The sequence below is a fragment of the Taurulus bubalis genome (genome assembly GCF_910589615.1).
Source record: "Taurulus bubalis genome assembly, chromosome: 12".
Taxonomy (NCBI): Eukaryota; Metazoa; Chordata; class Actinopteri; order Perciformes; family Cottidae; genus Taurulus; species Taurulus bubalis.
The window spans coordinates 13,605,697-13,629,297 of NC_136600.1; the positions used below are offsets into that span (position 1 = coordinate 13,605,697).

Genomic DNA, 23,601 nt, shown 5'->3' on the forward strand with positions numbered 1-23,601 from the left:
CCTCCCACACTTTGACCCTCCGCAGAGCGCAGCAGCAGGGGTGTGAAAAACACAATGCCAGATATGTGTTTCATCAGCGCGTAGCAGCAGGAAGCTGAGCCACATATTCTTATGGAGGAGGAAATTCATGGTGCTTACATTTTGCTATTAAAACACAGATTTTCCTTGTGCAGGTCCCGAGTACGAGCGAGTGCATCGGACCGTGCATGGGTACGACTCTTTACTCTCACGCTGCTCAGCCTTCACATAATTATGTCGCTAAGAGCGTCTTGCGTCATGTGTAGCGGGACAAGATGAGTTCACTATAGAGTTCCATAGAGTGTGATGATTTTCTGCCTTAATCTACGCTTGTATTGGGAGTATTTTTAAACATTCATCAATATTTGGTACAATTTTATATTTTGCAATTTTTTTTTTTCAAATTGCAACATATTTTGCTGGAAGAAAATCATATTTGAGAAGAAAGAGAAGACCTTAGATATTTTTTAGATTATCGTCATTACCAATTAATCCGTTTCTTATTGTTTTGATGAATCATCTATAAAACAGTGAGAAATGCCCATCATATTTTCTCAATGCCAGCTGCATTATTAAATCCTTTCTTCTAGAGTCACGTCGTCGCTGATTAACGTTACCATTTTACATTTTCTACGCCTTCAGTCATACAGTTTGAGCGTACCATCTGCCTTTTTTCTACCCCAACATTAATTTGACGACGGCTGTAACATCCTATTTCCCTCGCAGGTTTCATAATGTCATTTGATCGTTTCGGCACAGGCCGTATGACATGCAACGTCCTTCAAACCAACGCAGTGTGACACAAAGATTTAACGGTTTCCAACTTCCTCAATTTTGTGCACTTATTTTTCAAGTATTACTTTTGTTCTTTTGCTTCTAAAGCTGCCTGAGGAGCAAGACATGTTGACATTATAAAAGATGGAGTGAGTTTCAACACTTCTAGGTTGTCATTCTGGGATGCAGAACATCCAGTCGGTACACAATAAGAAGAAAATTATATTTTTTTGTGACCATATTTCCACTAAAACATACATTAGTGTTATAGCCCCTAATCATATTGTGAGGTTGTTTTGACCATTTTGTGAGATTGCTTCTGCATACATTAGTGTTTGTTTTTGTAAATAGAAAGAAAATGCTCGTTTAAAATGCAGCTTTTCTCCGATGCAATGCCATACTCTAGATACAAAAATACAAAGATGAGAAAACAACAAAGATGACCCTAATGTGTTGTTTCCTGTGAATGCTTTTCAGTCTAAAGTACTTAAATGCGTTGCTTCACAAATGCCAAATCACAAATTAGACCGGCGCGGTAGCTTCAAAATAGTTTAATGGCATATAATTCCCCCTAAATCAAATCTCAGCTCCCTGACCCGTACTCGCTGTTTTCATGAACCTGAAAGACATTTTAACATGTATTTGAACACTTGTGTTCTTTATGGACACTGTGGTTGTTTTACTGTGAGATCTGACTGGAGCTCTGTGTTCTTTGACGTGTCTATAATGAGCTTTTTAGGGTGAGGATTTGCAGCTGGAGGCCTCGTCAGGTAATCGGATTCATGTTGTCTATTTCTCTCAGGCGTATGCCAGCCCACCTCTGGAGAGACAGATGTCTCGTGTAGTATTGATAATACAGATGACATCGTGTTACTGTGAATATCCAGAGAAGAGGGAACAAAATCGAATCCTGGACTATCCGTCCATCTTTCGACAGATTGCACTGAGCGTTTGTTTGATCGCGCTGAAGACAATTGAATTTCATGTCGACATTGTTGAAAGCTCTCGAGTCAAGTATTCTTGCAGATGGAATTAGTTTTCAATTTATTTCAAGGCTATTTTGTTCATATGCGCATGAATCATGGCATCTCTTTGATGATGATATGAAAAAAACATTCATCGCTTTAAAAATATCCTGCTGCTTGGCTGGAAAAGTAATGATAGTGGCTTCATCCGTAGGAAACACGGCTTACATGACTACTGCACTATTATCATACACGAGAGACATCAATGCAAACGAGAATAAAGGAACCACGGAGCATGTCCTCATCTAAATTAATTTCCATAACAACAAGGGGATTGTGGCAAAGATAGAGATACAATTGTAAGTTTAAACCTTTGCATAGTAGAATATATTGGCATTTTACAATTTAACTTTCACACCTTTACAACCCTTATGTTCGAGGGACGGCCGTCTCCGTTAGTCCACCACTTTGGTCCAGATTGATATCACAACAACCATTTTTCATGCCAAGAAACTTTGGCGATACATCTAATGTGTCAGATCAAACATTTCTCCCCTCAAGATATTTCATCAGCAATAACTTTAGAAGGGATGCCTGTTTTGTCAGATTGACTGTGATCATGTGGTTTTACAACCCTGTCAATATTGTTGATGTATTGCCAAGAAATTAGAACCTTCCCTCCCGAGAGGTTAAATCCTAATGACTTTGGTGATCCTCTTTTTCTTTTCTTCTCGTGCCAACATGAGGTGTTTTTTTTGTGAAAGAAATACCGACTAGATTGACATATTTGGTCCAGATTGTCATGCCACTATGAATTATAATTGTTTTTCTGATCATCAGGTCACACTTTGTAATCGCAAAACTAAGTGCATTCCTGTGAGCTTGGGTTGTGCTTTGTATTTAGCGCCAATGTGCAAATGTTCGCATCCTAACTCGCCAAACTAAAGTGCTGAACATGGTAAACATTACACCTGTGAAACACAAGCCTGTCACACTGCCATTGTCTATATATTGGTTATTCTGATTTGTGACATCTCTCAGAGATTTAAGTGTAATCAGCTGGGAGCTATCAGTATAGTGTGCAGATTGTATCAGACTATTGCCTTCAATTAGACTTTTGATCCAGCATTGTGAGCATGTTGGCATTCTCTTTTTGGATGTTCGTGAATTTAATGCAATTAATGAGACAACTTTTCCTTTCCAGGCTTCTAAGCTGATTGTAACTCACAACGTTGAGCAATGCTCAACTTTGTGCCTCTAAGCTGAAGTTATTTCACTTTTCATCTTCATTACTCGCTTGCCTGTCTTGCTTTCTCTGTTTTACTGCATCAAAGAGTCGACAGTTTCCTTCTTCACATCACATCAAATCACATCTAGATAACTTTTGGGGTTTATTTTCAGTCTGGGAGGAGTACAGAGCATCAATTTCAGAAACACTTTCTTCTCTGAGACGCGTTCTTATCTATTAAACTCGCTTTTCATCTACTGGCATTATTCAATCTTTAATTTAGGAGGAGAAGCTGCAGGGGAAATGTCAATCTTATTGTTTAGTGGTGCGGTTTATGTGTTAATTGCATGCATGTCCTTAAGCCCGTCTGATCAACAAGCTATCATTCCCTTTGTCTTTGAGCGATACCAATTTAATTACGTCTGGCTTTGGACGTGTGCTGCTTTGCTATCAGTCAAGTGACCGGTATGTCTGTCCCTTATGTTGCAGATGATGAAGTTTTCCTGGGACAACTACAAGCGCTACGCCTGGGGCAAGAATGAGCTGCGGCCTTTGACGAGAAACGGGCACATTGGCAACATGTTTGGTGAGTGTCAGCGCTTCGCTCAAGGTCTAAAAGGCCAAGAAAGGTTATGTAGCTTTTAATCTCTCCCCTTGACTTTTTTCTTAAAAGGTTTCATGCTCAAAACAGGGCAAAGAGCAACAGGGAGATATATTCATTATGTCACGTGGAAGAATTGTAACAAGTTGCTGAACATTTGTATTATTTAATGTGAGTGATCTCTCTTTACCATCTACTCTACCAGTCTATTTATGTATTGAAAAGTAGAATTAAATTTGATATGCTGAAAATAGACACAGGATCAACCATTAAACAACCACAGCTTTCATCAACAAACTCTATACAAACTCTCAAACTTTTATTTTGCTTTTCTGGAAAAAGCAAAGGACTCACATTTTCGGTTAGTTGCGGTCTGTAAGTTGGAGACGCAAGCAAAATCTTAAGTGCGGCTGATGATGGAAGCATATTTCCCTAACACTGAAAACAATCTGCTATTCGTAGGGTATTTCAGAAACAAGACTTACACTGAACCCTGGTATTATGCAAGCATAATGGATTTCACAAGGAAATGTAAAGCCAACAGTGCAGGCTGCCCTTCAAGCTGCATTAAAACCAGAACTGAAAACCAACCCTATTTAAAGTAAATGAATCAGTAATCCTGTATTTATAATGTGAGGACCGCAGGATGCTGTGAAACTAATTGTTCCATGCTTGGATACCTGAGGAGGAGAGCAATAGGAATGCATTGTGGTGGACACTCAGATGGCTCGCTGCATGTTGTGTCCTACCTGCCGCCAGGTTATTTTCATTTTCTCTAAATTATTCATTATATCTGTATATTCCTCTTTGGGCTGTGTGTTTTAACTTTGAGCCTGTTTTTGGGGGCGGCTGTAGCTCAGGGGGATGAGGGGTCGTCCCGCAACCACAAGGTAGCCGGCTCGATCCCCAGTCCCCCCATAGTCCACATGTCGAAGTGTCCTTGAGCAAGACACCCAACCCCCAACTGCTCCCCGGGCGCCCCACAGGGCTGCCCACCGCTCCCCATCCAGGGATGGGTCAAATGCAGAGAAGAATTTCCCCAAGGGGATTAATAAAGGATACTTTCTTTCTTTCTTTTCGCATTTAGCACTGATAGATAGCTGCATTCAACAATGTGGATAGTGAAGGCCTAAACAAACATTTAAAGATATCAACTTGGGATCTTGGAGATTGTAATGGGCATTTTACCCTATTTTCTGATGTTTTACAGATTGAATGACTGTTGAATAATTCAATTAATAACCTGCGGTAAAAATCAATGCTCAAAAAGTCATTGCCGCCTTAACTGCTGTGTTCATAAAACGCAACGCCAGATTACATACACAGTCGATGCGAAGACGCAAGGAGACACAAAGTGACGCAAAATGACGCAACACAAATTCTTTATCCGTTTGGAGTTGTCAGTTGAACGGTAACATGTCGTACCCATTTATGCCTCAGCGAGCTTTTGTCACCATATCCTCACCTTTTCACTCAGCATGGCAGTCCTCACAACCTACCACCGGGGTCTTATGCCGTGTTCACACCAAAACAGTTGCGAATATTTCGCAACTGTTTTGGTGTGAACACGGCATTAGTCTCCATAAGGCTAATTGAAGCCAGACCCTTTAGGGGTCCTCGGGTCCTCTGCAGTGGAGCGTCTGTCCGTTCACACTGCCGAGCCAGAGCCAAATCCCGTAAAGAAGCCTTTAATAAAAGGTGGATCAGCTCCTAATAAGCTGGGTGATGTCTCCCATACCTGAGGTCTCCCTCCATCACATCTGTCGAGACTCTGGATTATTAGGGCGATGATGCAAACTCTCTTGAAAATACAGTTTGCGATCTCTTTGCTGCTCTCATTCCCCCGAGGTGGCCAAGTTCATAGTTCAGAGGAATCCCTTTTAAGTGCGGTCCTTAAATCATGTGATAGGTGTTATATTTCAAAGCAAGCAATCCAGATTTATTTTCTGATGGAATCTACCAAAATGATCACACACACCCTGATTTTGACTGAAGTTAAGAATTCTCTTTCAAGTAAGTCACCGCTGCATTCAATGAGTAAGCTGCATTCAGCAAGTTTTTATCATCAATGGATTTGTAAGTGAATCCATTTCTTCACTCTTCCCTGATAGTCAGATAAAGATCAAGGTGATAAAAAAACTAAAACATGTTCATATGCCAATAAAAGGTCGCAAGGTTTTGAACTAAGCTGTTGATGAGTTTGAGTAAAAGGAATAAGAGGAGTTGATGGCGGTGATGTCAAAGTGGCTTTTGCAGCCCAGGAGTGCCCATAGAACGAAACCAGTGATATCAAACACTCGGTTTAGCACTTCAGTGGCACAGGGTGGTCTCCTTTCCACATAAAATAACCTTGTTTTGAGTAATGAGAACTCATAATTTAAAAAATTACAATAAAGCCAAATAGATTTTCCCACTCGCTGGTATTTATTGTAATATATTTTGTTGATTGAAATCGACTTTTTCCAGTTTCATTAGGCTGATATTTTGTTTCTGAAAGCCTACTTTGTTGAATTGCCTTTTAATATGCTGTAAAGAGTAGAGGTTAGTTTTCCTTCAGGTAAGTTATCAAGGACTCTTCAACTCACACCACTTGTGATGTAACACATCCTTAGGAACGAATAGCAGCCAAGGACAATGAAAACTAATGGACTGTACTGTTGTCAATACTACAACTTGGGGAATGATGGAGACGATGATGAAGAGTCAGTTGCTGTGATTTGTTTGTGTTAAAGCTGAATTAAGCAGTGCATGTCTGCTGGAGGGCAGAAAGCAGACACACAGCAATGAGCCTTGATATCAGCTTATTAAGTTGTGATGGTAAGCACATTAGCAAACAATCACTATATATTACTTACAGATGCCGTACAAACAGCAACACCAGCATCCCATTAATGTCGGCTCTCCCAGAGAGATGGCGGCATGGAGAGCTTCAGTCAACTAAAGACGATCTTGGTTGACTAAAATTCCCTCTACTCTTATAGGGAGTAAAAATGTCTACTTGTTACTTTAGATCAGGGATTCCCAAAGTGTGGTGCGCATCCAAAAAGAGGGGGTGCGCGAGATGAAAAATGTAATGGTGTAATAATTAATATTAAACATTATGTAAAATAAATTAAGTAGGATTTTTTAATGATAAAAATTCCCTTTGTAAGATTTAAATTTAAAAACGTACAATTTAATAAATAGATGCACTTCCGATCCGGCCGCCAGACTGTCTTTTACCTACACACTAGCTAGCGTAGCTTGTGCACCTAACGTCATTTCATTCATTTAGCAACATCCATGAAAATATGTTAAACTGGCTGAAATCGGGGAAGCTGTCAGGTGGGCCATCTGAAGCTATCAGTAATAAAAGAAGAGAGGGACAGAGAGAGAGGGAGGAACCGGAGGCGAGAGAAACGGAGAGGTGCGTTGGGGAGAGACCGGGAGAAGAAATCGACCGGGAGTCGGAGAAAGAGGAGACGGAGGAGACCGAGAATGAGGAAGGGATATCACAGACAAACCGGGAGCACAGAGGCCCATCACGGCGTCAAGGTGAAAAAAGAGGAAACGAGAGTGAGCATCAGACTGGGAAAAAAGAGGAAATATTATGACAATTATCTGGGTCTTGGATTGGCAATGCAGATTGCCCGAAGCCACAGTGTGTGTTGTGCAGTGAGGTTCTGGCTAACAGCTGTCTGAAGCCTCTTATTTGCGCCGCCACCTGAACACCAAGCATGCCACTGCAAGTCAGAAGCCCCTTACATTTTTTAGATCAAAATTGGAAGAGTTACAAAACAGCCAAAAACAATTGCAGTCTCATTCACGTGAGTCTCTCACTTTCTCCCCATCTCTCTTGCTGCAGGCTGAGCCACCTGCGCTGCATGTGAAAATCCTCAAATGGACTGCTCCTTTTTTATTTATATCTGTTTCTGAGCCTATGCATGTGCCACTCTTTGTTCTTTACGTGGCTTACTGTGTTTAAGTAAATAAATGTGAAATGCAATCTGCCTCTGAGCCTGTGCCCTCGCCATCCTTATTGCTCTTTAAAAGTGACGCCTTGTGTAACTGAAATTTATACAGCGGACTAAATCTATATATCTTGCAGCATATCAGATTATTGTAAACACATTTTTATATACTTAAATGATAACGCATGATCAAAGCCGACCAGCCCACCTGCCCATAAAAATATGATTTACAAAAATAGAAAGAGCTGCTGAAGCTGTTGTTGTGCCAGCAGTTATGTTAAACCCGATTAGACTATTTATTAAACAAAACTAATTCTAAATATGACAATTCTGATGTGTTCAGTCAAAGTTTACCAAGAAGTGATCCGCCGATCAGTTTTTTATTATCTGCGCCCAGCCATTCTGTTATGAGAGCCCAGCCGCACCGCCCAAACCTAAAAAATGTATATTAAATAATTAGGAGTGCCAACGATTGTCTGACCAATGAGAAAACGAGCATTGGGTCAAATTATTTGACCCAATGTAAAAATTAAACTAAATTATGCATAAAAAAAAAAAGATTGACTCCCAGTTTTCTTAGTCGATAGCTATTTTCTGTGTGCAACCTGTGTGTTATGAATCAACTGGGAACAGAACGTGTCTATTTTTCCAGAGCAGATACCTCACATGGAGGCCACACTTTTGATCTGACTGGTTTCATCACATGGATAGTGCAACCCCAACTCAACTTTATCTGTGCAGCACTGCTGAGCAGTGTACCTGTAATGCAGATCCAGTCGATAGTGCAGACGTTAAAAGCATGGACAGAATAAGCCATTTGTCCCGGGCAGTAGAGAAAATAGTCCCGTCTCTGAGTGTGGGGGAGGGGGACCGACTTCATGGTTTATCCTATAAGCAAATGTACATGTCCATTCTGTGTGAAGCTGCCATCCTCGTCTGCTACACTGTATCATCTACGACTCAAAGGGAGAGGAAGAGAGAAAGGGCATCATGCTAGCGAGTAAATGTCACATTGCAAAGGGTGGGGCAGGAAGCCAGGTATGAAATTGGATGCTGTATTCTTTAATTTAATCCCCCAGAGTAAACAGAAATGCGGCAAGATTGGATCTACAGTTAGCGTCTGCGTCAGAAGCTTGTCAATATGCTGCGAGTCACCAGAACATCCCTTCTGCTCTGCACTCAAAGAAGCACAGCACCAATCACAGAAAGGCAGAGGGAGACGTTTTCCTCTGCTGCACTCACTCCTTCTATGGCACGCTTTCACTTAACTATAATCTTCCTCAACCCCCCATTCCTTTCTATTTTTCACTGTAATCCCTCTCCTCGTTCCTTTGTCATGACCCTCAAGGCTGAAAGCAGCTCTTTGTTCTTTCCTCTTAACCAAGTTAAGTTGGTTCTGATAGACTTTTTTTTTTCTTCTCTAATTTCCCTTTTGTCATTTAAAATACAATATGTCTTATAGTGCTTATTAAAAGTTTATTTTATCTTAGGGCAATTAGAAAGAGAAAACTGGGCTATTTACAGTACTTTCAGCAATTCTGCCTCCTTGTAAGATTGTGTGGTAGTTCTAACAATGAGGGTAGAAATTCATGGAAAGTTTAAATATGCACATTCATGTTCTTTCCCTCAAGAAAAAAACTTTCCATTTTGATTAAGCATCATGTGAACATATTCTTTTAAATTTAGTGTTGGAATATTGCATTAGAAAACCTAAAATATGTTTCACAGAGGAATTATTGGGTTGCTGATTGGTAATATAACACAGATCCTCTGGTAGTTCCACCATGTTTCCAGCTGCCCTTTTGATTTCATTAGATTACTTTGTGTCATGGCAATCATGTCAAATATTAAATCTCCTGGAGCATAGGGATGAGATCAAGGCCAGATTTTTGTGCAGTGTGACTGATGACAACATTTGCTGCATTTACTTTTATCTCCAGCCTCAGAAATCGTCATTAGTTTTGGTCAAATATGACGAAAAAAGACATGATGAACAGCCATAGATGAACAGCTGTTACTCCCCACAAACTAATGAAAGAGATTGAGTGCTCCTATTTTGGAAAGTGAAATCCTAGAGCTCAATTTCATTTATTCATGACACGATAACCTCTCTGATGGAAAAAAGAAATCTTCTTTTGAAGAATACACAGAAACGTTGTTTTCACTGTTTACAGAACGCTGATGTAATGGGGAATTAGTTTAGCTGCTGGGTTCATGCAGGCGTTTTCTTTTCCTATTAATGAATTCTATTACTATATTCATGCTGAAGCTAAGAGGTAAAATCTACTGTGAACCAGATGGATATTGTCTTTGTATAGTTCAGTATTTATTATCTCATATTTACATGTAGTAATAACTTCAAGGATTAACTGTAATATTTGATGCAGATATTGCCCGCTGTTCCCGGCGTGACTGACATAAATCACTGCAGAAGGTCAATTGGATGATATGTAGGATGTCTTGTGTGCTGATTATTGACTTTCATCAATAATAAATCTCCAAGCAGGAGACGCTAACTGATATTAAAGCTGAAATGGTTTCATCGAATCAATGCTCGGGGGAAATGGAATAAAGTTGAGAATTTAGCATTGAAATATCATCAACTTTTAAGTTGAAATGTGGCAAACTAGTTGGCAAATAATAATTTATTTGGACTGGTGTTTCTTGCCACCTGGTGAATGTAAGGGTTCTTTCCCACCTAAACCCATTTACTTGAAATTAACTCGGGTCCATTAGCTCGGCTAGCAGGGTCGTTTGGGGCTGGTGTGAGATCTGTCAAACATAACTACAGCAAATACCGTACTAGTAAGCAACTTGGTAGCACAGATGTACTTTGGGCTTGTTACTGGTTTGGTTTTAGTTTCAACGTGTTATTCCCCGGCTTTGTTTGGTTTCTCGTTGCCTTTGTTTTCCATTTTTTGTTCATCTCCTGAGACGAGAGGGGGGCCCTGTAACCGGTCGTATCTGGACCCAAATGCAACACACAAGATTTCAGGGATCTTTTACTTCAAACTTCCGGACAGCAGGCAGAGTTAAGCAGTCAAGATCAAAAGGCTGGTGGGTTTACCGGGAGTCAGGCTAGCGGGTTGGACAGGGGAAGGCAGGATCGGCAACAGGAGATCAGTTCGTGAGAGTGCTGGAGTGTCTGTCATGGAAAACCGAAGAACAATCTGGCAAGGTGTGTCCGGGAGGCAGGAGTCTAAATAGGGGCTTGATTAATGATCAGAGGCAGGTGGGTGAACAGGTGACGGGAGTTAGACTGATGAGGAGGGAGTGGCTGACAAGTAGAGTGAGGAGGGTGTGAAGCTGAACTGTGACTCGTGCCATCATGGATCATTTCATATCAAGACGGACGATGAGCAGGACGGTGTCACAGGAAGACTCCGATAGCTCGGAGGAAAGGAAGAGGTCAACATATCAAGGCTCCATAATGTTGGGAAAGACTTAACTCCCATGTGTTTGTATTAACAGATTTAACAGAGTGTGGGAAAGTAATGCAAAGTCATTTTGGGACACTTGTTAACGGTCAGAGACTTGCAAGCCCAAGCCTTCAGTGCAGTGAATTATTTTCAATGTTTGGCTCCCAGAGCTCTCGTGCCCTACTTTTATGGTGGGAGCATTAACTAAACGTGTCAGCAGTGATGGTTCTATATTTCCAGCTTATCTCAGAGCACGAGCAAGTGGAGCCGTCGGCCTTGAATTTAAATGATGATGTTAAACACAGACAGGGCATTATCCTTCAGGTAATATAGGGTACGTAGAAGTACTCCAGACTCACGGTTTACAAAAAACGAAGCTACTGATCCTTAACTTACTCCAGGTCTCACAAAATAGGATCACCTTAAGAAGTTTGCAAAGACTTGTTTGTGTGTTTGCTCTACAGCGTCTCTGTGCACCCTCTCTTTAAAGCTCAACATTCAGCACTGTGTAACTGGAAACAAATCAGGTTGGACAGATTGTTTATGTTATTAATGTTTTATAACCAGAGCCCTCTAAGCGAGGCTGTTTTCTGTGATCTGGAAAGAAAGGCGATTCAGGAGAGATCTATTTGTGAAGGGGGATGTTCTATCGCTCTTGGACTGCCTCTCTGATGTGTTATTCTCTTCCCTTTGTTCCCAGTCTGGGAAAAAGCTGGTGAATGGGTCCCTCTAGTAAACTCAGTCCACCCATCAAGTGTCCTTGAAACCATAGACGTATTTTTTATTCCCTTTTGGCCACAACAAAGATGCGGGAGGTAGATTAATTGGACTCCTGTGCTGACTTCTTGTAAAGCAGAGAGTTGGAGCTCGGCTTCCTGTTTCCAGTCTTTGTGCTAAGCAAAGTGCTGGCTGTAGCTTCATAATTGGCATGCAGATTTGAGAGTGGTATCAATCCACACTCTTCGAGTCTTGGCAAGAAAGCGATTCAGGAAGTCTCTAAAAAAAGAATAAGAAAAAAAAACTATACCTTTTTTAACCAGACTTCAAATCTGACAAGAAAACTTGGTGCAGACTTTAGTTCCTAGTTTCAGCTTGTGTCAATAGGTGTGATGCCCAGCCTTAAGTTTACACCGGCAGTTTTGGTAAATCACATGCTTTTAGCATTATAATCAATAAGAAATTAATTAGACGCCAGTGTCATCTCTACTCTTTCAGATATTGCAGGAGCTCTCTAGCATTTCACACCAATTATGCCCTCTTCAGACTTCCTTTCCTTCCTTCTTTTGACACGACTAACTCATTTTCCATTCTTATTAGAGCTCTCGTGTATTATATCACTTTCTCGCATCCCTACGAAGTGAGACAGCCAACCGGTCCCACAGCCTAAATGGAGGATTAAAGAGATGTTCATGGCTCTGTGATCGACGTCATTACCCTCGTGTCTGCATATGTGGGTCAGTAACTGAATCAGACTGCACATTAAATGCCAAGTCCAAACCACAGTCCAACAGATGCTGGGGACAAGGCTTGTGATTGGGTTTAAAAATAAATAAATAGAGAGCATTACATTAGGTTTCACAGTTGCCCCTTCCTCACTCCAGAGATTTTTCATCTACAATAGATGTCCTATGGCTGTTAAGGGGATTGGCCACATGCTGCTATTCACAATTGCTATACAGCTCTCTGCCCCTCAACAACAAATTAAAGCGTAATGCATGGAAAAATGGTTTTCAATTTGTTTTTCAGCCTTGATCTTTGGATTATATAATTCTTTCTTTTTTCATTTTTTTTTCTCCCACACTTCCCCTTATTTGTCTCTTTTCCCTGCTCATCCCAATAGGTACTACTATAGAACATAAGGTCACCTGTTTGTTCACCAGTGGTCCTGGAATGCACAGGCTGAACCCATCACCTTTTTCACATGGCATGCCTCTGGGAAAATTTAAAACCAGTACCGTTTATTAGAAAATCCCAACAGATCTTCAGATGATGTAGAGCGCTGCCAGGTGCTCTTGCATGATGGGAAGGAGGAGGGAGGAGAGGCTTTGAAAACTTGATTTAGCATGGATCGATGACCCATATGATGAAGCTTCAAGTGTTTATTATGTAGTCGTCTCTTGCTGACGGTACAATTGAAAGGGTCCTCCGGATCCTTGGAGCCCCTCAGCATGTTGAGGAATTGTCACTGTCATACATCATCATTATTATTATTATTATTATTATTATTATTATTAAGATATTTTACGTCAAACAAAGCAGTGACCGATCTTCTGAAGTTATCTGCAGAGACGGCACAATTGCAAAGACAGACCTTGAGCTCCTCCTTTTTATTTGCAAATGCCTCTTTGTTTTATCAAAAGATTTTCTTATATTAATTAGCATTTGACTGACTCTACTTGCAATTGCCTGCTCTCTGCTCTGCCCACATACTAGGCAGAACAGACAGGTTTCCCCCTCCTTCGCAATTACCTCCCAATGGGTCTCGTGCCAGGCCTTGAAGTGGGGCACTGTGAAGGTTGGAGGGAGCCGGGGTGGGAGAGGCAACCCCCCCGTCATTAGGGTTGAACGAGGGGCTATCACCGCCTGTCACATTGGAGTCACCCACAGAGTGAAGGGTTGACACCATCCACCCACTTTCCATTCCTACTCCATCCATGTCTTTATCCCAGGGGCTCCATCATGGTGCGGCAAAAATCATCTGTCTCCATAGCGACCAGAGAGCCAAGTGACAAATCAGGATCTGGTCCCCCCAACGTCCCCGGAGAGCGCATCCCAACCCTCCAATGAATATTGCCAATTTGTTCTGGAACCAATAAGGCCTCAAACTGAAACTGCTTGTATGACGCGTCACATATCATCATAATTGTAAGATGTAAAAAACATGTTTTATCACCTTCGTTAAAAACAGCAGCAGCCGATGCTGGTAAGTGATTTATACATCCTATCGTCGTTAAGAAATACGAGGATGTGCATCGTGGAGTTCGAACGACACTGGATTTTGTTATCTATTTAGATAGTTGCCAGCAGCGTAACTTTGATAATAATAATAAAAAATTCTGATAACAACATTAATTTTCGTTTTTCTTTTTACATCAACAAACATTTTGAGATTACAAAGTGTAGAGTAAAGTTGATAATTAAGACAATAAAACATTTATTGCTGCAGTTAACTGCCCTGCAGACATCTACGCCTACAACAATATATATTAGTGATAACCCGATATCAACTTATAACGATGTCCCGAAGATGTATTGGTCAGAGTCCAGTGCACAGAGAAACAATGTGTCCATTATTTATCACAAGCAAACACATCAGACACGCGTAGATCCATACACAGCATCTCATTTTAGCAAATCTCAGACCCCATAGTTTTCGCCTCACTTACTTTGTAAGCTATAATAATAATGCAGACATTGTGCATAGTTTTTATTCTGGAGGATGACATTGTTTTGGACATATTTGTGGAAACGGCTTCTGAGCTTTGGCCTCCAGGCGACACAGTGCATTACCGACTGAAGAACTTCATAATGCGTAAGACAAAACAATTATACAAGACATTTCTTCCAAAGTATTATGTCCCTTAACAGCATTCAATATTTGGGTGGACGAGTCATGTTTTTTCTTTTCCACTTGGAATGTCAGAGATGGTTATCCCAGCTTACTCGCGTTAGCACTGGTTCCCACTAATCATACATGTTATTTCTACTCATACTGAGTCACTAAGTGTTGTTTGTCTTGCATTATAGAAAGAAGGGGGAGATTTTAATGGGCCCAGCTGTGGTGATTATTAATTAACCATAGGTAGGATACAGTCCTAATAAAGTATATGTCAAAAACTAATTTTGATATCAGTTGGAGATCTTGCTATCTGTTCTGCCTCACTCCTGAGCAAAGAAGTAAAAATACATAAAATCACATCATGAATCAGGATTTGCAGGCAAACGTTAAGATATATGGGGATTGAGAACAACATTAATAACTTGAGAACACAATGACTATTTCCCCCTGCTCTTGACCACTTTTGCTTATGATTAGTTGAGCAAGGTCACTCGATGAGCTCAGTGAAACTTGGACGATCAGCAGAGGAGAGGAAGTGTCTCAACCTGACTGTGGGTCCACGCTCTGAGCATTAAAGGTGCAGGCAGATGAGGAGCTTGACAGCGAGCCTCTGACGATGCACTTTGCTGTCAGAGCAGGTTTTGTCCCGGTGCACGTAATGGCCCCGGCTGCACAGCTCTGCTTCTGCTGCCGCTGAGGCAGCGACAACTGCCTGGAGATCACAGCACACGCAAACTAGGCTCAGTGCTTCACTTGTAGCAAGAGCTCGCAGGCTGAGCTAGTGACAGGGTTATAAAAGCATGGGGTATACTGAAATCCTGAGGGGGTTCAGAAGGACAAATTGCCACTGTAGGATGCAAAGCCAGGAGAATTAAATGGCTCAGAGAAAGACTTTAGTTGAAATAACAAGGATGTTGAGTGCATGACCTTCACTAATTTATAATTGTGTCTGGGATCTGCTGTGGGGCTTTTCCTTGCTGATCATACATTTGATGTGTAGAAAGTTCCTATGTCCCGGAGGTTTTGACTTGATCTGCTTCCTTATCCGCACAATCCAAACCTTCTTGACCTGGTGAAGAGAGACATTTCTCAGCAGAGGACAGGACATGATCGTGAAGCCATTTTTCGTGATCATTGCCACCAAATTGTTGTCCTTCCCTTCTCGGATTAGAACAAGTTCCCCTCATGGGGCATGAGCGCATCATTAAGTGCCATCGCTAGGATTAAAGCCAAAACGATGAAAGACCGGTTGCAAAATGTATGACGAAGCAGGAGGATTATGGGGGATTGTATTCTATTCTAGTGTAACGATTCAATCGCTAGCTGATGAATACAAGGGGCAAGGGGCAAATTTAGCTCTATCCGGATAAAGCCCCCCTCCATGCTGTTTTATCTTTGGACCGTTTGGATCCTGAGTTTATGTAATCTGTGGTCACTGATCAGTCTGCAGTGACGTATTGCCGGATTCACTCTGATGATGACGTCTCTGAAACATGAGACATGCTGTTTGCTGTGTAGTAATCAGTGTTTGGCAGTTTTAATCACAAGCTTTTCCTGCCAAGCTCTTAAGCTTGTGGCAGTATAAGGGAGCAGATTTAGCTCCATTCACTTATTTAAGGGACTATTAATATACAATACTTTTTATTTTTTTTTATTTCTTAGCTTTGCCTCATTCTGCCTCTACTCTCAAACTGAATATTTCACTAAGCTGAAGAGTCTCGCAGTAACTCTTCCTCAAAGTGCAAACACATCCACCCATCAACTTTGAAACTGTCCACCGTGACTCATCAGACTTCCAGTCTTCTCAGTGACAATCACGTTCCCCTTGGACCATTGTGTATCCGGTGGAAAGGAACATTTAGTTTTTGTCTCCATGCTCATTCATCATTCACCAGTAGGTTTTCTGATGTCTTTTATGTTCCCTGAAAACAGAGAGTTGTGTTTACATTTCAGAATATCCTCTGTTTGGATTCCTGCAGCTCTCAGACTTGCCGTCGTCTTCACACATTTGCAACCCACTGAGCAGAAATATCCTCGTTCCTGTGGCGAGCGTCGTACCTTGAAGCATCAGAAGTGGCTCTCAGTGTAGCAACGACCTAACGGTGGCGCAGGTTGACCAACAGTCTGTAGTGCACATTTGCCCACAAACTCTCTCTCTCTCTCTCTCTCTATCTCTCTCTCCCTCCCTGCACTCCAACCGTGCCTGCAGAAAATACTTCCTCCTTTCTCGTCAGTAGAAATCCATGGCACATCACTGCCAGGTGAGACTCAGGTTGTCAGTGGAGACTCTTGGCTCGGTCTGAGTGGAGAGGGGATGGTGGTGGCAGAATGAATAAGTACCATTGTATGACATTCATTCCTATTGTTGGTGTATCCGGCCGCGAGGGTTGGAAGAACTTTCACACTGAGCTCCACAGTCTGGGCCACACAGGGGGTTTGTGAAAACTGTTAACAGCCTCCGGCATCCTGGAAACAGAAGGAGGTTGCACTGAAATAAGCGGAGGAACGCGGCGAAGAACTGAAACGGGAATTGATTGTGAGTAATGCGGACAAGTGCTTAAAATGGCCTAACTCTTGGAATTCCTCTCGGCAATATTGCTGGAAAGTTTGCCTTCACGCCGTAATCGAGTGTGAAATTGCAGGTGAGCATGCAGCAGTACTTCTCAGTGGACACACAAGAGGCCTCTAAAAGGGCTATCTACAGTTGATTAACTTACTTGGAAAGTATCGTGTCCTTTTTTCTTAATTAAAATCTTTTTTAATATGCCCGCAGTTTAATTTTAACACAAGTGCCAGAAGCAACAGTTATGTCTGTACCGCCTCCAGACCAGTTGTCAAAAGACATAAACCAGATGTACAGAAGAGCACAATGCATATAGATGAACTTTAGACACACACACACACACACACACACACACACACACACACACACACACACACACACACACACACACACACACACACACACACACACTCTCGTATCTACCTTTGAATGCCTGCAGGGCTGCACTAAATGACAAGCAGCAGCTGCTCTGCTTAGACGGACGGTTTAATTTCTCCAACAGACGGTTGCTCTTTGTCAACAGGTTACTACGACTCTCCTAAATAGTTTGGGCTCCATGGTTTTTGTGTGTGCAACTGGTGAGCTAGAAAGCCCCATTCAGATGAGATAAAGACTGTTGGACGGTAAAGGAAGCACTGCTGAGTTTCATCGACAAAGAAATCGGAGATTAGGCTTGCAAAGTGGATTTCTTTCAAGGTTACACCTGGGACCTCAGACTGGAAGAATGTATTCACCCTGCTAACCCGTCCTCCAAACTAAAGTTTGATATATTACTGGGAATATTATTTTTCAATTTGTTTACATTCTGGATTTGAGTTGGATGACCTTACGACAGGTGGAATTGTTGCTGCAGCGCCGCGGCTGAGTGTTTTTATCAACTGCCTAATCAGAGCCTCTAGCTTTAGCTGTCACTCCCAATCAGGTTTTAGGGGTTGAGAGTATCAGATGTGTGATTCCCACCCCCGCTCCTACTGTGCTGCGTGTTTGTGAGAGAGGAGGCAAGGGGTTCGATAACACTGCGTGCGGTGTGTAATCTCATCTGAGAGGCAGTCATATCAGACAGGGCTGCTGCACTGACACGCCACGCTCTCCCAGAGTGGCAAATTAGATTGCTGCAATTAGATTGACGTGTGTACCGCTCAAAGGCTGTAGCCTCTCTAATCATGTCTGGACAGTGTGCATTTTGCATTTGTTTGTGATTAGATTAATGTGCGCGAAGGTGTGTTGATTGGCCCTTAAGTCTTTGACACTTTGATAGTTTATTGATATCATCTGTAAAAGCTAGTCATCTCACATCTAAACCTATTTCAATGAGGAAATAATATGTGAAGGGGTCTGTTCCTTTTAAAGGTCTTTTGAACTCTGCCACCTTAACTAAGCTTTGCCAAATAAGACACATGTGATTTCAAGTCTCCAAGTAAACTCTGTCCCACACCTTTCTTCCATCGCAGGTGATCATCTTCGTCTAATTAACTATAATGGACCCGGAAATAGTTACACAAAAAGAGATTATCGTTCATAAAAATAAACATTCTATTTTAAAACCAAAAATAACACCAATCAATGCTATGACAATTGAATTTGAGAGCCTTATCTGAAAAAGTAGAATATGAAATAAATCTATATGAGCTCTCCTTAAAGATTAGAGACTGATACGTCTCCCTTTGCCAAGTGTTCATCAGCCTCCTCGTGCAACATGCAGAGAAACACTGATGGGCTTTAAAATAAAAGGACTCCTGCTGTCCCTGATTCTGGCTCAGTCTGCTCCTCCTCTGAAGGCCTCATAATGGAACCAATTCGTTTATGTCTAATGTGTTATCTAATGTGCCTTGATCTATCAATTCTCTGTCCCTTCCTTTCTCTTCGTCCTTTGTGCTATCGCACTGGAAGGCACAAAGCACCATTAGATGCAGGTCCTTTTGTGGGGCAGTTTGATTGTGTGATTACCGTAAGGGTGAACAAGGATAGAGATGGGGAGGGCGGCTGTCGGTTGAGTCCGGATGCAATCAGGACTGATTGCCTCTAATTTTGTCCATGTGGTGCTTTACTGATGGGTAGGGAGAGTAGTAGTGGGATTTAAATGCACAGTACTGGTAGCCATGGCAGCAAGGCAGTCATACAGATAAATCCACTGAACAAGGAAGGATTCAGACACACAATACTGGCCACAAACTGTTGAACAAAATGTTCTTTTTCAAATCAAAGTCAACAGTAAAATTGTTAATATTCAACCTGTGTCTTAACCGAGGCATCAGGCACTACAGAAAAAGGTATATAAATAAAATAAATAGTATGATCATAGAGGAAGGTTGAAAGCCCCAGAGAATGTAGTAAATTGACCTTGTGGTAAGTTTGAACCTCAGCTTTTGAGCCAACAAAGTCCTTAAAGTGCTCAGAAAAAGAAAGGAAAAAAATAATTTCTATGACGACTAACAAAGAGAATTGATTCATTGATTAATGATTCAGTAAGAGAAGACAGGAGTGATTAATGGACGAATAATTCTGTTTCTGTAATTCCGGATCCGCGTTCCAGTGAAGTTCATAGACGTGATAATTTATGGGAACACACCTATAAGTGTATGAGTGTTTAGGAGTTTACAAATGAGTGGTCCAGCAGCCTGTTTCGAGTATGGTTTCTGCGACCTCACTCACTCATCATCTTCCACTGCTCTTGTCTGGACAGGCGTGCTACATCAATGTCTCACCCACAACACAGCTATGCACATCCTTGACGCAGGGTCAGCTTTCCTCATCCTTATGATTGAAGCAATGCTTCTCAGTAAATAGACCTCTCCAAACTGCTCTGTCTCCCGCCAGCCGCTCTGCCAGGCTCTTATTAGATACACCTCTTGTTCTGCGGTATTACTTGAGATTAGATATCCTCAAAGGTTGATTGAAGAACGTGAGATACGTTGCAATTTGTCCAGTATAAAGAGAACAAATTGTGCAAAGCGAGGATTCAATTGAACATGTCTATTGATCCCCATGTATGCACCCTTGTTTTGTGCAGTAGCTGGTTGAGAAGTCTTTACGTTGATAATCAATGGGATTAGGTTCCCCCTCTTACATCTAGCAAGCATCTGCAAGTAAGGATCTTATATTTGTGGCTGCAGAAAGATGGTCTTCGTGCCAGTTCCCTCCGATAGAGACACTGACAGTTTCTGCTGGCTTATCTTTGGATGGTTGCCAAACTGTTTGGGCCCTGCAGTCAGAAATAGTTTGTTGGGATACCTGCAAACAGTCAGTGGTCCAGCAGCCTGTTTTCTGCCACTTTTTTGAGCGCTGGGCTGTTTTCTGAACCGCCCCACCTCCCTTTTTCATCTTACACTGCTCTTGTCTGGACAGAGGTGCTATGTCAATGTGTCACAGCCATGCATGCACATTCCTTAGAGCAGGGTCAGCTTTCCTATGATTTAAATAATGCGTCTCAGTAAATAAGCAGCTGAAAAGACTGTATGGAAAGGATTTAAGTAGTTAATTGTCAAAGATTTGTACATCGGAACCGAATAAACCTGTTACATGTTGAAAGTGTAGTCATTGAAGTGGCATAAAAAATAAAGATTATAATCTCAAACACTTTTCAACCGCATATCACAGAACTAGCTCGGCTGTGCTGTTATCAGCTGCGCCAACAATAAACTAATTTCGTAAAATTATTTGATTTCAACGCAAGAAATCATGGATTGGAAATGTTGTTACTTTATTTTGAAAGCTAGCAAGTAATGCCGGCTAGTTTCACAGACTCCACTGCAGATGTCAGACAAAAACATAATTTTTCCCACAAAGCCTTTATCATCAAAACCAAATTTGCATTCCTGTTTTTAATAGTTTCTTCATTCACGAAGGCTGTCTTCATCTGTCAGATGGGCAAATTTGTAGAAGTCCTCCCAATTAAACAACAAAATATGTTGTTTATAATGTCCCTTCAGAACGGCATGTCTTTTGATCTGATGCCTCTTTCGGCAGGACGACATAACAACTATAACTGTGATGAATACATCTAATAAATGTATGCTTTGGTTAAGGCGGCCTTAAGTGAGGCACAAACACGACTTGGTTTGATTTTGGGAAATGATCGTGGTCTGGGTCGCAATTACTACAAGGTCAGGGGTCATCATGGTTTCAATGATAACTGTTTCATTAACATAAGGGAACGGTTGTGGTCATGGTAACTAGAAGCCAACCTTCGAATAAGCATGAGTTAGAGCACATTCAGTCGATTCTCTCTCCGCACCGGTTATTGATTATTCTTGATTTATTTGACATCGGCTCCTCAAGGAGACTAAAGCACACCGTTGGCATTGAGAGCCTTTTCAGAAAGGTCCATCTTGATTGATAGACATGACATTTCTCTCGCACTGGTTCACCCTACCCTTTTCATGTTCTACTCGCCTAATCCCACTTTATCCCTCTGCCTCTCAACTAGCTTTCTTGTCTTCCACTGCCCCGTTGGCGCTCTCCATCAAAAATCCACTCACCTACAGAGTCATCTGCTTAGTGTACTTCATCCGCGCCGCTAACCTCGTGCCTCGAATGGCAAACGGCTACATATGGTTAACATCACACAGACACAGCAGCTCGCTAACCCCGTCTCTCTGGTGCCAGATGGCATTAGCGCTAACAAGATGCTCATTGCATTGGCGATTGATAAGTAGATACTGGCAACCGCTAGTAACAGGGCAGCGTAATTAATGTGCATCCCAGCGTCTGCATGAATAATATTCACTTTGATGACGTGTACAGGGTGACTTATTGACCACATGCTTGATATTTTATTATTTTGCTGCCATGAGTCACAAGCTCAAATGAGAAGGACATAATTGACATATTTTACTCCTGTTTTCCCAATGGGTGTATTAAACACTTGTATTGAAATTGTATTATTCTTATCTGGTTTACTCTATTGCATCTTTAATGTGCCTTGTCAATGGAATTCACAACAAACATCTGATGGCATTTAAGGGGCATCAACATATATATTAGCATGCACATCGCACAGTTTATTCTGGTGAAATGAAATTAGAGCGGATATGTTGCCTCTGAACTTTCCCCTGAGGGATTAAATAAAGGAGTGGTTTCCCCTAATATATATATATATATATATATATATATAAATGTAAATCAGTAGTTAGAAAAGAGATGAGGAGATAGAGAAGCAAGTAATATCACAAATCACAAACAGGCCTCAGTGAGTGAGTGATCAAGCGGACTCTCGTCGTCTAATGTAAACCCCCTGACCGACAATGTGATGATGAATGAACATCCACCAGCCAATGTCTCACTAATGGCTTTCTGTGTACTCTGCACACACACACACACACACACACACACACACACACACACACACACACACACACACACACACACACACACACACTTATTAGCTAATAATGCTGGACCCGCCTTAGTTCAAATTCTATTTCAGTGGTAGGAATTCCCGAACATATATGCAATTGATCAAATTATCAGAGCCAATTGAAAAGCTTTGCCCAGTTTACTCCGGCATTGTTCTGTGGATGATTTGTCATTGTTTACGAGCTGATATTTTATATTTCATAGGTCAATAGACTGTGAGCCGAGTAAAAGTTTATCAAACCCAAGACTATACTTGATTTGTTGCATGCTTCTTGCAATAAAACGGCAAATAATTATCAAAATGTATAATTAGATTGTGTAAAACTTTGAGCCTTAGTATGTATTTAACATTACACTAAGTGCATTATGAACACAAATAGAATGCATAAGTAGACCATAAACTAAAGCATGTAAGTGTGTGCATGTTTATCAATCTTTATAAATACACCCCTATTGCCCCTGTGTTTAGCGAATCCTCACGGCTCCTTTATTTGTTTAAAAGGGCTACAGAAATAAATAGGGTCTTAGACCATGGAAGCCGAGGGAGAACACCATGATGGATTGATCTGCTCCATCTATCCTCAGACTCAATCAATCATCTTAGCTTTGGTGCTTTTCTCAATAGGAATTTTCCACACTCGGCTGTTTTCCGTGCGGCCACAGAGAGCTCGGCTACCTCTGGGGTTGGATAACCAGAGTGCATTAGATATATGAATACACCCTGCTTCTCAGTTGTCATCATCACTGTTTGTCATTGAGAAGAGATAAGGGTGCTGGGTAAGCAAAGAAAAAAAAATCATTTTCTACACAACTCAACATTTGAGTCCTGTATTTCCTCTGTAACATTATCAGAAGCAGAAAGTCTTTATGATTTGATACACCAACATACATCTGAGACTGAATACAGTTAATATTAGCACAACAGATAACAGATGGTCCACTAGAGTTACTGGAAGAGGACTACATGTGTCTTGCCTCAGGATAGCACTGCCCTCTCGCTGACAATTTGAGGTGAACTGCCAGCAGGCAAACTACAGCAGGTGAGCTTTCAAAGGGTGGGGATGCTTGGTATAATTAATCGGAATAGTCAAAGGCCATGACGTGGCCACCTTGTCAGGAGTACAAGCGTGGTATTGGGTACTGTAACAAAATAAGAAAAATCTAACGAG

General features: G+C 41.5%; 1 protein-coding gene across 1 annotated transcript in view; it reads left to right on the forward strand.

Annotated features, from left to right (window-relative positions):
* Nucleotides 1-23,601, forward strand: part of LOC306744535 (mannosyl-oligosaccharide 1,2-alpha-mannosidase IA) — a gene marked incomplete at its 5' end in the record, with an annotated part of 167,552 nt that overhangs the window by 69,041 nt on the left and 74,910 nt on the right. Inside the window, one exon of the mRNA XM_079227195.1 lies at nt 3,475-3,571. Coding sequence (XP_079083321.1) covers nt 3,475-3,571 — 97 coding nt within the window. The remainder of the gene's footprint in view (nt 1-3,474; nt 3,572-23,601) is intronic.